Raw genomic sequence first — 13,958 nt, 5'->3', positions numbered from 1 at the left:
GTAGATTGAAGTGGACTCATACATATATATCAATATATTCTTTGCGAACGTTTATAAAGCATCCGTAGAAAATAAAAACATGAGAAAAAAAATGAGAAGAAAGAGATACCTGTCGAAGTAAAGAGCCATGGCATATATGTTTGGAACAGATTCCATTTTGAGAGATTTTGAAAAAGCTCTATCTCGTTGAAAGAGAGTGGGGAACAATAGTTAGGGTTGCATTGTACATAATTAACTATTAAGTTTACTGTTTATCATAGATGAATGATTTGTAGGAATTGAATTTGAATCCAATAGTTGAGTGACGGATGTCCCTTAGAATTCTTATCTTTAGACACTAGTAGAAGAAGACGGGTCATATATATATATATATAAAGTTTTCATAGAACATTTACCATTTTCCAGGGCGGTTCTTTATGACTTGCGGTGTTTAAAAACCAAGCGATCGTCGGCCGTCGGATCGATCCGGTCGAAGAGAAGCGAAACCAGGCGATCACTTGGCCCGTTGGGTTCTTTTCCGAACTCCAAACTAGTCGAAAATGGCGGCCTTCTCCTCCTTGCGCGCTTCCCATGGCTTCCACCTTCTCTCTAGCAGCAACGCCACAACCTCGATTGAAGCTAAGATTCGCGTCAATATCTCGTTCAGCGCTAATAGGGGCAGTCTCTGCCGGAGCTCTGTGATTCGTAGCGAGTTGAAGTCGTCGAACGATTCGAGCTCCGACGACGGAGGTGTTTCTCGAGAAGTGGTTCGCGATGTTGTTGTCGTTGCAGCGGAGAAGAGTGACGAGGTTTTGGAAGCGAGAAGTCCTTTGGATTTTGGTTCTTCGAGTGGAGACGGTGGAAATGGGAAGGTCCCTTCTGGAGGTGGTGGTGGCGGCGGTGATGATGATGACCTTGGTGATCGAGGTGGGGAGGAAGAGGAGGGAAATTTTGGGCCGGTGCTGAAGTTTGAGGAGGTGATGAGAGAGACGGAGGCTCGAGGAGTGAGTCTTCCCGCTGATATGATCGAGGCCGCCAGAACTATTGGGATTCCAAAGCTGCTTCTTTTGAGATACTTGGATTTGCAAGTATATATTTATCTCTATGATTCAATTCTGTGATATAAAAATTGGATTTTTTTTTTTTTGTTCTAGTGTAAATAATTTTCTCTAATTCTTGAAAAGGCATCAGGTTGGCCTATTGGTGTTTTGATGAGGACTTGTTCCCTGCTCCGGGATCGAATGCTTGCTGACCCGTCGTTCCTTTTCAAAGTTGGGACAGAGGTGAGTAGAGACCTGAGAGTTTCTCCATTTGAATTTATATTGCTGGGTTCATAATCAATGTTTGACCAAAAAGCGTGTTGTTTTTAATAAAATTTTGAGATTTGGTAATGTAGGTCTTGATTGATTCTTGTTGTGCGACCTTTGCTGAAGTACAAAAGAGGGGCGATGATTTTTGGGCGGAGTTTGAGTTGTATGCAGCTGATCTTTTGGTGGGAGTGGTTGTTGATATTGCTTTGGTTGGCTTGTTAGCACCATATGTGCGGTTTGGGAAGGCGTCCACATCAACAGGTTTCTCTGGACAAATGGCTCGCACTTTGGGAGCTCTACCAAGCAGGTGAGATGCCTTGAGAAGTTCTGGTCTTTTCTGATTCTATGATCTATTCTGTTCAGATTTAATTTACTGATGATGTGCAGATTAAATTCATCAAGTGTATTACTTTATGTAATGCATGTGGAGCTTAGTTAAGTATAATATATTATTTAGAGTATCTCATGCTTTCAGGGGGCAGTTATGTGCAATCATGTCATTATGTATCTCAAGTTTTATGATTGATCATCTTAGTTAGCCAAGAATTTTTCAGGCCTTTATTTTCATGGTCTTCACATATCAGGTGTCAGTTCTAATAGAAATTTTATTTGGCTAGGATCATGTTGCCATATACTAATTTGGCTGTGAGAACACCTTTTTGATTTAATATATGTAATATCAAATATCAATTGCCCACAGAATATATCAAATACCTAAGCATGCGTGGTAAGTATTGTTGCATTTGTTTTTTCCAACTTCTCATGCTACATTCACACTAGTGGATGCACCCTATCAACACCACCTGCCAACATTCTAATTTTTTAAATTTTCGTAGATAATATAAGAAGTGGCTAACACCCCAAGGTTTAGCTATGATGGCCTCTGGGGTTTGCATAGCATATTCTTATTGCATTTAAAGTTAATAGTGGGGATATTGTTTCTGTTTTTGCTTGTTTATTAGTGCTATCCCTTGGTTATTGTTCTTCTATCACTTGAAATGGCTTATAACTAATTGTCTAGCTTAAATGTTCCATTACAGTGTCTTTGAAGCTGAAAGGCCAGGATGCAAATTTTCAATTCAACAGAGAATTGGTACATATTTTTACAAGGTAGCGAATTCGCACTAGAATTGGCTTTGGGTTGTCATGTCTATCTGGTTTGTAATATGCAGAATTGCTGTTTCCCTTAAATTTGTGAATCCACTTCTAGCAATTGTTCTGCTAAATGATTTTCTCTTGTTACGAAACCATGCTTTAAAAATGTGTTTGTTTGCAATGCAGGGGGTTTTGTATGGATCAGTTGGATTTGTATGTGGTATTATTGGTCAAGGAATTGCCAATACGATTATGACTGCTAAAAGGTATGTTGAATTTTACACTGCATATCATTTGTTGTTTCTGAAGTCTCTTACTTTGCTATTAATTTATCTGCTCATTCTCTATTTTTCTAAATGGCTAAATGTAACATAATTTTATGCACCAGAAAATAGATGTCATTCTCTACTTTGGATGAGTTATTGTTTTCATATTATGTACTAACTCATTCATTCTAGTCATTCAGTTTCTGAGATTATGCAATACCTCATGTTCTGTTCAACTAATGCATACTATTTTGTTAACATGTTAAAGTTTTATTAGTTCATCTGTCTCAATTTTTTACACTGGCATCACTGAAAATTAGATGCAGGTATGCAGTTGCAAGCAAGGTTAAATTCATGATTATTGAAAATTTCACCTTTATTATTTCACCATTCATGTCATGCCTCTAAAGTTGTATTATTGCTAAAATTAATTTTCTTCCTAACAGGAAATTGAAACCATAGAATTCATACCTCTATCATCATTGCTTTAATGCCAGTAGTCTTAGCTTATGTTATCGACAAATCTCTCCCCCTCTGGCCATTCTTTGGCATCTGATTTTAACTGTTATTCACAAACAAAGAAATAAAATCAGTCATCAAGCATGCCATGGGTGCAGTGCATCTACAGTTGCGATATAAGGAATCGAAAGTCTATTTGATTCTGTAATTGGTGGTATTTGCTGGTTCTGATATGTCTAAATTTATCTAAACTTGACAGCTTTGACACTAGTTTGCTTTTGCTTTTGCTTATTCAGTTGTACTATTATCTGGGGGCTGGATGTCCAATTGTATTCCATCCCACTCCCCCAATATCAATCTACTATAAATACGCGAAGTTTCACAGAACTAATTCTTGTGCTTGCTCATTAGATTCTGAAATTTTGTCGCTAGGTGTCTTTATCTAGTGAAGTTTTGGCTATGGTATAGTTTGTTGAAAAGGTATTCCTAGGCAACGGCTGCTGGATACTCAGCCTGGCACAACTTGTTCAAGCTTTTATAAACTTTTAGTTTTCAGAGGTCGCATGTGAGCTAAAATATCTATCTTCTAATGAAGTCCCAACATCTTTGTGTAATTATGAATTGAAGAGATTTTTTATTTTATTTTATTTTATTTATTTTATTTTATTTTGAGGGAAAGAGCTCAAAGAGCTAATTTTATTGATAAAAATAAAAAGTTACAAGAGTTCAAGATTACAAGCCAAGATCAAAAACTGAAACAAACAAAGAAAAAATACAAAGACATCAAAAGCAAAACCAAAACAGAAATAAAAAACCTAAAAACAAGAGCCAAACAAAAGGACTAAATGAAGAGAGAGTTACAAGGAGATTCCATTCTTTTTGAGCTGCTTCATAAGCCAATAAGGAAGATCCCTGCCATGATGGAATAAAGTAAGAACATGAGAGTGTATACCATGCAGGGCTAAAGTAGCAGCAGCTGATACCCATGCTTTAGGCATAATATGAAGCTGGGGACTTCCCAATTCTGCCAAATAGTCAGTAATGCTCGTGATTAAAGGATTAAGCCGCCATGAGTATTGAGGATTTCCAGCCTTGATTATACTGTGCAGATCAATACTGGCAATGAAGATGGTTTTGATTTGAAGATCTGACACAAAAACACAACCCAATGTAGTGATAAGTGCCAGAGCCTCTGCCTCAATAATCGAATCAGCAGGATTGTCGCAGCAGCCAGCATAGATGAATTAAGAGTTGGAATTTATGATGAAGAAACCAGCCCCAAAGATCTCAGACTCATTGTTGCCTGCCGTGGCTACAAAAAGAAAAGGACTGTCAGTAAGAGAAAAGTTATTAAGTATGAGCTGCTTTCCAATCAGAGAAAATGTGGAGTGAGAATACTCCCTGGCGTGATCAACAGCTCGGATTGGGATGAGATGAAAATCAGGAGCTTCATTACGAAAAATAAGATTACATCTTGCCTTCCATAATAACCAGGTAGCAGCAGCAATCACCGATTGAACACGCTTGTCAAATTCTGCTTATGTCGGGCTAAGCCAATTTCCGGACGAGAAACCATCATGAAAAATGATTTGTTTGCCAATAGCATTACTAATCAAATTCCAAACAAGTTGAGCTTTGGGACAAGTGTTAAACAAGTGCTCAGTGGTTTCAAAACAAAGATTGTAGAACTTACAGAGAGTTAAAGGACCAAGGTTCAAACTGTAAAGATAATCATATGTTTTAATACCATTATGAAGAAGTAACCAAAGGAAATGTTTGGGTCTGGGAGCAATATATAATCGCCAAATATTACCCCAACCATCCCAAGGAACCAAACAACCTGCAGATTTATTAAAGTGAGAGTAAACCATTGAAGTGAGTTTGTGTTTCCTAGATTTAGGATACCACACTTATTGATTATCATTGCTGCTGATGAATTTATCATTAGTAAGATAATCAAAATTCAGAAAGTCACCAAATACCTTATGCAGCCGAGTGATGTTCCAAGCATTGTCCAAAAAGAAATCAGACAAAGTCATCCGATCCAGATTGAAATCCATATTCATAAAAGTAGGTTTAAATGCTAAGGGGATTTCAAAATACCAAGGATCCTTCATTAAATCAGTATAATCAGGGTTAAAATGAAGCAACCAAAGCTGAGGCATAATAGCAATAGCATTGTGCCAGAGACCTCTAAAGAACCAAGAACAATTGGCTGGAATGGAATCAGTCCAAAAATTGACCTTGCCATACTTATTAATGAGAATATCCACCCATAATGCATCACTACAATTAAGATAGCCAAGCACATTTTTCGCCATTAATGAAATTTTGGTTGCACGCAAGTTACGGATAGAGAGACCCCCTCAGCATAATTAAGTGTAATATCTGTCCAGCTAACTGAGTTCATGCCTTTTCTATTGCCACCCTTTGACCAGAAAACAATCTAGCAGCCTTAGTAATACCATCCAAAATCGTATCAAGAACATGATAGATTGACAAGTAATACACAGGAGTGGACATAAGAATAGAATTAATAACGATTGTTTTGCCCACCATGGAAATGCAAGAATGTTTCCAAAAAGACAAGATCTTCTCAGTTTTGTCAAGCATTCTGGCAAAAGTGGGTAGAGCTAGTCTTTTAGGAGAGATGGAAATCCCTAAATATGTAAGGGGGAAGAAACCTGTATTAAAGCCAAGGATTTGACAATTACTATTCTTAAGCATGCAGTTGAACCTGGTAGGAAAATAGATGTCAGACTTAGTTTTATTGGCACGCTGACCAGTAAGCCGCTCATAAATATTAAAGCAAAGATTGATATTACGAGCAGATTTCCTAGTAGCCTGCGTGATAAGAATCAAATCGTTCATCTGCATACATGAGGTTATTAAAATTATTTCTAAGAGCGGGATTGAAACCAGGAATCATGTTGCATCTTATAGCAAAGTTGAAAAGAGCCGATAAGTTTTGAGCAACAATAATAAACAAAATTGAAGAGAAATTTGTATAGCTGAGTGGTTCAACTAATGTGAATAGCTAGTGATCACACAAAACAAAAGATTAACTTCTACTCACAAATGATTTCATTGGGATTTTTTTGTCCTCCAATAGCTATTTCTGTACATCAAAACAAAGATTCTATCATTGTCATTAATTGCTTTAAATATATATTCCCCTTATGCTTGATGATGATCATTACTTTCAGATGTCAATTATTCATAATAACAGTGCTAAAGCTATATCATGATTTTCCCATTGTTTCTCGGAGATTTGCAATTCTTAGAGTTGTCTGAATATAGTGTTTTAAGATTCTACTGTAAATCTTATAATTGCTGATTCATGTGCATGTAGAAGTATGACAAGTTCTTGAAGGGAATGACTGAGAATAAATAGGCTTCAAGTGAACTTGAAGCATAGAGAGTTGAAGAAATGAATGATATACATCGAACTGTTTTAAATATGATCAGGACCCAACAGTCTTATTTTAGACTTTGGTTGTAAATCATGTTCACATGTGAACGTAGATAAGATATATTGAACTCAATCTTAGATGCTTACAATTTCCTTTAGAGTTCAGTAGTTACATACTAAAAGTGTTTAGGTTAAGTTGTGTGATCAGAACTTTTCCATTTTGTCTTTTTTATCAAAGGAAAGATCATCTAGGTTTTCCTCTAAATTTTATTCATTTCTCTTGCTTATTAAAGGCGCTATAATTCCGTTACTCTCTGTGTATAGAGAAGTTACCTTCCCTTGCAGAAGTGCAGTAGTGCTTTTCTTGTTTATTGTGTGATTTTTGTATTTAATGCATGTATTGATCTAGTGATTTCAGATATCACAATGTCTCTAAGATTATGCAGATGATATTTATTTGTTCATGATCTAATTCCCAGGAGCATGAAGAAATCAGACGAGGACATTCCTGTTCCACCACTTGTGAAAAGTGCTGCACTTTGGGGTATATGCCATAATTTATTTCAGTAGAGACTTCATAATCCTTCTCAAGAATTACTCACTTCCTATAAACCTACATTGGTCTCACTGATAATGTCCAAATTCTCAGGTGTGTTCCTCGCAGTTTCTTCCAACACCCGATATCAGATCATCAACGGCTTGGAGCGCCTCGTGGAGGCCTCACCAGTCGCGAAACGTGTACCGCCAGTTGCTATGGCTTTCACTGTCGGTGTACGATTTGCCAACAACATATACGGAGGCATGCAGTTTGTCGATTGGGCTCGATGGAGCGGCGTTCAATGATCATTCAAGTGTTCCATCAATTTTCAATGTCAGATTGAGAAATTAAAATCTCAGAATTTTACTGCCGTTCCTTGAATTGCTCTTGTTGCTATATAGCTGATTTTCTAGTTTCATATATCATTCTTGTTGTCATTGGTGTAGTAGCAGTGTAGCATTAGTAGAACTTTGGTTGTTTCTTCTCAATGTTTTCTTGTATTTATGTAACCTGTTTTCTCTGTTCAATAAAGCAGCAATAATTTTTTTCAGACTTTTTTGTATTTTTGGGGCAATTAATGCACGCGGGACCTTTATTTTATAATAAATTTTATTTGTAGGAGCGCAGGCAAGTATGATCAGGGGTGTTACATGCAAAAACCTCTAATTTCAAGGGTGTATTTGCGAAATAATTTTTATTTACAAAGAATTACAAATTTTGCAGGGGTGTTTATACAAGTGTTGTCAAGAGGCGATTTTTATGTGAAAGACGAGAACTGCGCGGGGAGACGGATGAGATTGAGAGAGCTGGGCGAGAATGGCGACATGGAGTTGCGCCGGTGTGCTCGTCGGAGAACCACCGGCTCTCCGCCGTCGTATCGCCTTCTCCTGCCCTCCGATCTTTCCCATTCTAACCTCTTTCCGGAGGTTCAAGTACCGCTCCCGCGCACAACCAACTTGGAGACGACGTACTGTACTGAGTCTTGCTTTCGCTCGCGGTGGGGATGATGAAGTGGCGGTGTTGGCGTCGGTGACTGCGGCGGCGGCGGAGGAGAAGGAAGAAGAGGATGTGGGGTTCTTGGTCGTCAATTTCTATAAGTTCGTCTTGATTGAGGACCCCCTTGTCGAGGTCTCCAAGCACCTATCTTTCCTTCAGGTAATCGCTGTTTTCCATCTGGGTTGGCGGATTGTTATGTGCAATATGATGAATTATTGGGCGATCCTGTTGGCAGTTCATATTTTGTGTTGCTGAACTGTTAGATAGTGCTAGTTATTGACTGCTTTGAGGTGTGGACAATGGAGTGGAAAGGGTATAGTGAAGCATCTTTGTTTGCTATGCCTTTAGAATGTGAAGGTTCAAATGACTTGAGTTTCGTTATCTTTGCATTGTTTTTGTGATTCTGTAGAGGGGCTTGATAGATAAGTGGCTGATAGCTGGAATTGTTGTTGCAAAATCCTTAATTTCTTACTAGGTGGAATTAAAGATGGCAATCTCTACCCTACCGGACGGGTATATCTGTACCTGTACCATGTAATCTCTTTGACCTGGTATGGGTACGGGTAAAGGCATTACTCATCATTTTTTGAGAGGGTACGGGCAGAGTAGGGGTAAACCCTACCCTCCCCGAACCCTTACCATTTGAAGAGGGTACAGTTACCCATACCCTCATATATATATAGATATATAATTTTTTATTAAGCTAAACATTTACTCATAATTTACCAAAGATCCATTCTCATAGTGATTAATTTGAAAATAATATTTTAAATTTTCTCTTAAATATTATTTTGAATTTTATTTAATTTTTATATTTATATTTGATAGAGCATTATATTATCAAAATTAAATTTTGGATTTACATTAAGAATTATAATTAAATTAAAAAAATTAAACATTATTCCGAGTCAAGCAGGCTTTTCTTTCTTACATAAAGATTATCTCATGAAATTTCCATTCATGATTTTTTTATTATTATTTAAATTTAATTCATTAATTTAAACATGAACAATGGTTAAACGGGTACCCTGCAGGTAAGGGTGAATGTATGATTTTTTTTTTCCTTGGAACGTACGGGTAAGGTATAGGGTATAGGTTATGGGTACAAGTGAGGGTTTTGACATGCCTTGCCAATACCCTACCCGTTGCCATCTCTAGGTGAAATAGACTTGAGAAATTTAGAGCTTGATTTATATGAAAGTTATTCCTGAATATATTTTGTAACTTGATTCTTGTAAAAGCTATTGAAGAGTTGCTTTATTTTACTAGAGTTCACAGAAAAGTGAGTTGTTTGAAAAATGCTAAATTTTGTGGACCAGCCACTTTGGTATATTTGTTACCAGTAAGTCTTGAACCTCCGTCTCTCACTTGGACAGCACAGCAGGTTTCTTGCCAAATCTTTGTATAAGTTATATAGTTGATGCAGTTGTTTAAGAACCTTATGTACTACACTTTATGTGTTACAGGTGACTAAGTTGAATGTTTAGGTGATCCGTACAATATTTTTAAGGTGGTGTATTGTGTGACGATATCAATGTGAAATTTTCATCATAAGTAGTGTACTGTTATTTATGAATCATGTTATGCCAAGATACATTGTCAATTTTAATGAGTTGAAGACTTCAATAATCTAATATTTGTTTCTGGATTGAATTCCTCCTCTTATTGCCTTTTGGCAGGGGCTTGACATACATGGCCGGATATATTTGAGTGAGCAGGGAATCAATGCACAGGCATGTCTCATTCTTTGAACTTTTGTTCCATGGATCATTTATCACTCATGGAGGCCTGCAGGCTGAGCATGTTATTTTGTGTTGTTATTCTTGTTGTTCTTTGATAAAAACCTGAGAGCAAAAAGTTGCCTTGATCCCTTTCATGTCTGATAATTGTTTATTCTTATTTCATAAAAATCATCCTACTGCCTTGTGAGAAAGGTTTCTAATTTTTTGTAAGACCATCTTTTTCAGTGCTTATGTATTTAAACATATCTTTTTGACTGGATTTTTAAAGGCTTTCTAGATATATTTTTATTTATCGCAATATTGTATTCTATATCTATCATATCTTTAGTTTGTTTTATTGTAGACCTTTAATGCTATAATTTGCCAAATTAAGCTCTTCTTATTGCCATTCTTCAGTCACTTTAGGTCAACTGCATACCATATATGTGTATGTTAACCGCCTGAGTCCTTGTTTTGTTCATGCTAGTGAATTTCAAATCATAAATTACGGTTTTCTCAATGCCTTTTGACCAATTTTGATAGTGTTCAAGCTTTCTAAGGTAATTAGGTATCTCTTTCATGTAAACACATTCATTCATCTTCCTATTTTAGAAGTATGAATTCAAATCATAAACTATTGTTTTCTCAATGCCTTTCGACCAATTTTGATAGTGTTCAAGCTTTCTATGGTAATTAGGGATCTCTTTCATGTAAACACATTCATTCATCTTCCTATTTTAGAAGCATGCTACTGATGCAATCTGTTCATCCAGATTGGATTGATTAGGTCAATATTTGTATCCCTTTTTTTTTATTTAAAAAAAAAATTAAGATTCCTTAAATCTGAAATAGAAAAAGACATGAGCGTACTTTGCAAAAGGTGGGATTATAAATTATGAGGTAAACTTTTCGAACAAAAACTAGGCACCTTGGAAAAAAAAAATAGAAGAAATGGGGTTCTTTCATTTTGGTTATAAATCTTTGAAGTTTATTTGTGGTCACATATATTCATAACATCAAGATAAATAAATAATAAATAAAAAAGAATAAAAGTGGGATATATCCTTCCCAATACTATCAGGGTCTATTCAAATTTATTTACATGATATGAAATTTACTTAAAAGATACGTCCTGGACACTGTCGTGAGGCAGAGATTTTTTTTTTCCAATCAATTTGCTAAATATTGAGGTTTTGGCTGCCTGAAAGTGCCCATTAGTTGGTCCACTTTTACATTCCAGTGGAAATTTACTCTCATTTGGTAAATGTTTTGTGTGATATTTTTCTTTATCCAAAGATGGTGCACATTTGGCAGCAAAATTTGTCACACCAACCATGTTTAGTCTGCATTTTTTCCTATCTATGTTTTTGTAAATACTAACTTCAGTCTTTATGCAGTTCAGTGGACCAACCAAATATGCTTTGGCATATGTTGACTGGATTAAAGATGATGATAGATTCTCAGATATATTGGTCCAGATTTCACCAACTACAACTGGACATGCTTTTCCACGACTGAGAGTGCGGTATAAATCCTCTCTTGTACAGGCAAGATCCCCCCTCCATCACCCAAAAATAATTCTATTTTTTATTTCCTGTGTGGCATGTATACGAATTTGCTTTTCTTGCTTGCCCAATTTTTTTTCTAAATGGCCACTCCTTTTTTCAAATGTACAACTTAGTGTGCTGGTTTATTTTATGTTCTATGCATTTTGTAAACCTGTCTTTCCAATTGTTGATATCCTTTTATGGTCAATCTCTATCAACTTCTGCAATTTATTTTTCAGGTTGAAGGCGGCACATCTGATCTTCCTTTGCTAGACCCTAATATGCGAGCCACCCCATTGGCTCCATTTGAATGGAGAGAAAGAATGCAAGCTATGAACAAAGCTGGGAAGCCATTTAGCCAAGAAGATGCTGTATTTCTTGGCAGGAAGTCTCTTCTATTGGATGTAAGAAATGGTAACTTCCTTCTCATTTAGTTTAAAGTATTGTTTCTGAATGGTATAGTAGTTAACTTCCTGATGTCATTATTTACTGGATGAATGACTTGCTTTAGTCCTGTTATTAGTAACGCAGTATATCTGTTATCTTGCTGCATAATACACAAACCTGTCGAAGTTTGTATCGTTCTTAGGATCATTACAAATTAATCCTCTTTATTTCACTTATCTACATTTCTTACAAGAGAACTGTGCATCAGGCATCCTGTTTGCCAATAAATTATACAATTTGTTTGACTTTATCATTACAATTTAGTTTTGCAATGTCTGACTATATTAGGTAGTTCTCAATCAATATGTAATTGTACTAGCTGATTTGAGTACAAAGTTGCTATTGTCCAGGCTATGAATGGGATGTAGGTCATTTTCACGGAGCTGAACGACCTAATGTTGACAGTTTTCGAAACACATCGTTTGGACTCTCAGGGCAAGAGGTATGCCATCATGCATTTGTTGAAAGGTGTAATAGGTCTCAACTATTATCCTTTTGCCGTAATAGGATCCTTAAAACAGTTAAATGTGAGCTTTCTTTACTGTACTTTGAAAAGATTTACTTTCATGTTGTATAAGGTGAAATAGAAAAATATATATATATTTTTACTTTGAGCCTGTGTTCTTCATTTGTAAATGATGGCCATATCATGAAATGGGAATGGATTTCTAGACATTGGATTTCTGGGTCAGTGCTATGATACTAAATTTGAAGGGACGAAATTTTTTTTTGTTTTGTAACAAAACTAGACATTAACTAGGTTCCTCAATCCTAGAAACTTGCAAAATGCATTAGTCTTTTTTTCTCTTTAGTCATCTAACTGATTTTTGAAATATTGCCCTTTTAAAGGTCTTGAAAATGTGAGCCAGGTCAATATTATTCTAACTCAGTAATTTTTGTGCTTGAGAACTTGCACACTCTCTTCAAAACAGCCATCAAAATTTTCTTCACTTTACATACAAAATCAGGTCCAATAAGCTCTAATTGTATGATGAGTGAAACCTCCACACCTGACTGCAGCATCAGTTTGATTTGGTCATCTACCATTTCATACATGTATACATCTCAACTCTATCTATTTACCCTTGCTTAACATTCTAAAATGTTTCACATCATAGTGTTCTTAGGTATGATAATGTTTTTCATGTGGAATCAATGCTAAATATGTACCACATTGCTTCATTTTAGGAAGTTGCATCAGATTCACTGGCCCAAATTGATAAGGAAAATACAGATATACTGATGTATTGCACTGGTGGCATTCGTTGTGACGTATATTCTGCAATTCTTAGGTAACAACTAAAACTCATTATCTTCTAAATCTGCTTAATGACATCAATTAAGGGGACAGCCTTACTCTATTTCAACCCATCCAATTTCAGACACAAAGGTTTCCAAAACTTGTACACATTGAGTGGCGGTGTTTCCAATTACCTCAAGAACGAAGGCCCTGCCGATTGGGTGGGAAACCTGTTTGTTTTTGACTCCCGACTTTCTTTGCCACCATCTGCCTACAAACCTGAAGCCATTGCCGAAACAAGGCCTAAAATTATCTTTGAAGGCAGTACTTTTGCAAGATGCTATTTATGCGGATCAGAATTGCTTGTGTTCAAGCATCGGAATTGCGCAAATATTGATTGCAACTTTCTCTTTTTGTAAGTCAATTATGTTAAAGCTTTATAAGATTAATATCGATGAGAAGCCAAATATTCTGGTTTGCATAACATTTACATACTTATTATGTTTGGCCCATCCTTTTTCAGATCATGTAAGACTTGTGTCGACAAATTCAGAGGGTGCTGTAGTTCGGAATGCAAAGATGCACCTCGACTGAGACCAGTTCTACCCGGGCATCAAAGATACCAAAAGTGGCATATATATCGTGATGGCGTTCTGCAAAGGGAACCGAAAGTTTGATTCCATGTTTGTGATCTCCACCTTGCTCCCAGGATCACTTAATTCACATGATGAAACATGATCATTTTTTTGGTTTCCAAAATTGTATGGTTTAAATGTTCAGTTTGATCAATGTTTAATGTTTTAAATGTAATCCCAATTTGGCAAAACCTTCTATTGATAACCTTAATTGTTCTTGAAGAACATGAAAGGGATATTGATTATCTCCTGAAACTAATCCGGTTGTCTTTAATTTACAAAGTTTATTTTCCATGAGTAATTCATCACTTTT

General features: G+C 36.2%; 2 protein-coding genes across 3 annotated transcripts; both read left to right on the top strand.

Moving 5' to 3' along the window:
• The first annotated feature begins 276 nt into the window (after nucleotides 1-276).
• On the top strand, nucleotides 277-7,609 carry LOC120250453 (protein RETICULATA-RELATED 1, chloroplastic-like). 2 transcript variants are annotated; one of them, XM_039259272.1, is made up of 7 exons: nucleotides 283-1,067; nucleotides 1,164-1,262; nucleotides 1,376-1,596; nucleotides 2,330-2,399; nucleotides 2,571-2,650; nucleotides 7,001-7,065; nucleotides 7,171-7,609. In XM_039259272.1, the coding sequence occupies exons 1-7, from the start codon at nucleotides 540-542 to the stop codon at nucleotides 7,362-7,364; spliced, it is 1,257 nt and encodes a 418-aa protein (XP_039115206.1). In that variant the 5' UTR covers nucleotides 283-539; the 3' UTR covers nucleotides 7,365-7,609. The 2 variants fall into 2 exon arrangements, with proteins under 2 accessions (XP_039115207.1, XP_039115206.1); XM_039259273.1 differs by lacking the exons at nucleotides 7,001-7,065; nucleotides 7,171-7,609 and adding an exon at nucleotides 3,406-3,718 and having other exon boundaries at nucleotides 277-1,067.
• A 199-nt stretch (nucleotides 7,610-7,808) lies between these two features.
• Nucleotides 7,809-13,904, top strand: LOC120283333 (rhodanese-like domain-containing protein 8, chloroplastic). Its single transcript, XM_039289984.1, has 8 exons — nucleotides 7,809-8,214; nucleotides 9,735-9,788; nucleotides 11,174-11,323; nucleotides 11,563-11,737; nucleotides 12,121-12,212; nucleotides 12,959-13,062; nucleotides 13,153-13,425; nucleotides 13,534-13,904. The coding sequence occupies exons 1-8, from the start codon at nucleotides 7,876-7,878 to the stop codon at nucleotides 13,685-13,687; spliced, it is 1,341 nt and encodes a 446-aa protein (XP_039145918.1). The 5' UTR covers nucleotides 7,809-7,875; the 3' UTR covers nucleotides 13,688-13,904.
• Nucleotides 13,905-13,958: the final 54 nt, after the last annotated feature.

Source organism: Dioscorea cayenensis, chromosome 19 (assembly GCF_009730915.1).
Source record: "Dioscorea cayenensis subsp. rotundata cultivar TDr96_F1 chromosome 19, TDr96_F1_v2_PseudoChromosome.rev07_lg8_w22 25.fasta, whole genome shotgun sequence".
NCBI lineage: Eukaryota > Viridiplantae > Streptophyta > Magnoliopsida > Dioscoreales > Dioscoreaceae > Dioscorea > Dioscorea cayenensis.
This window is presented reverse-complemented; position numbering and strand designations above follow the sequence as displayed.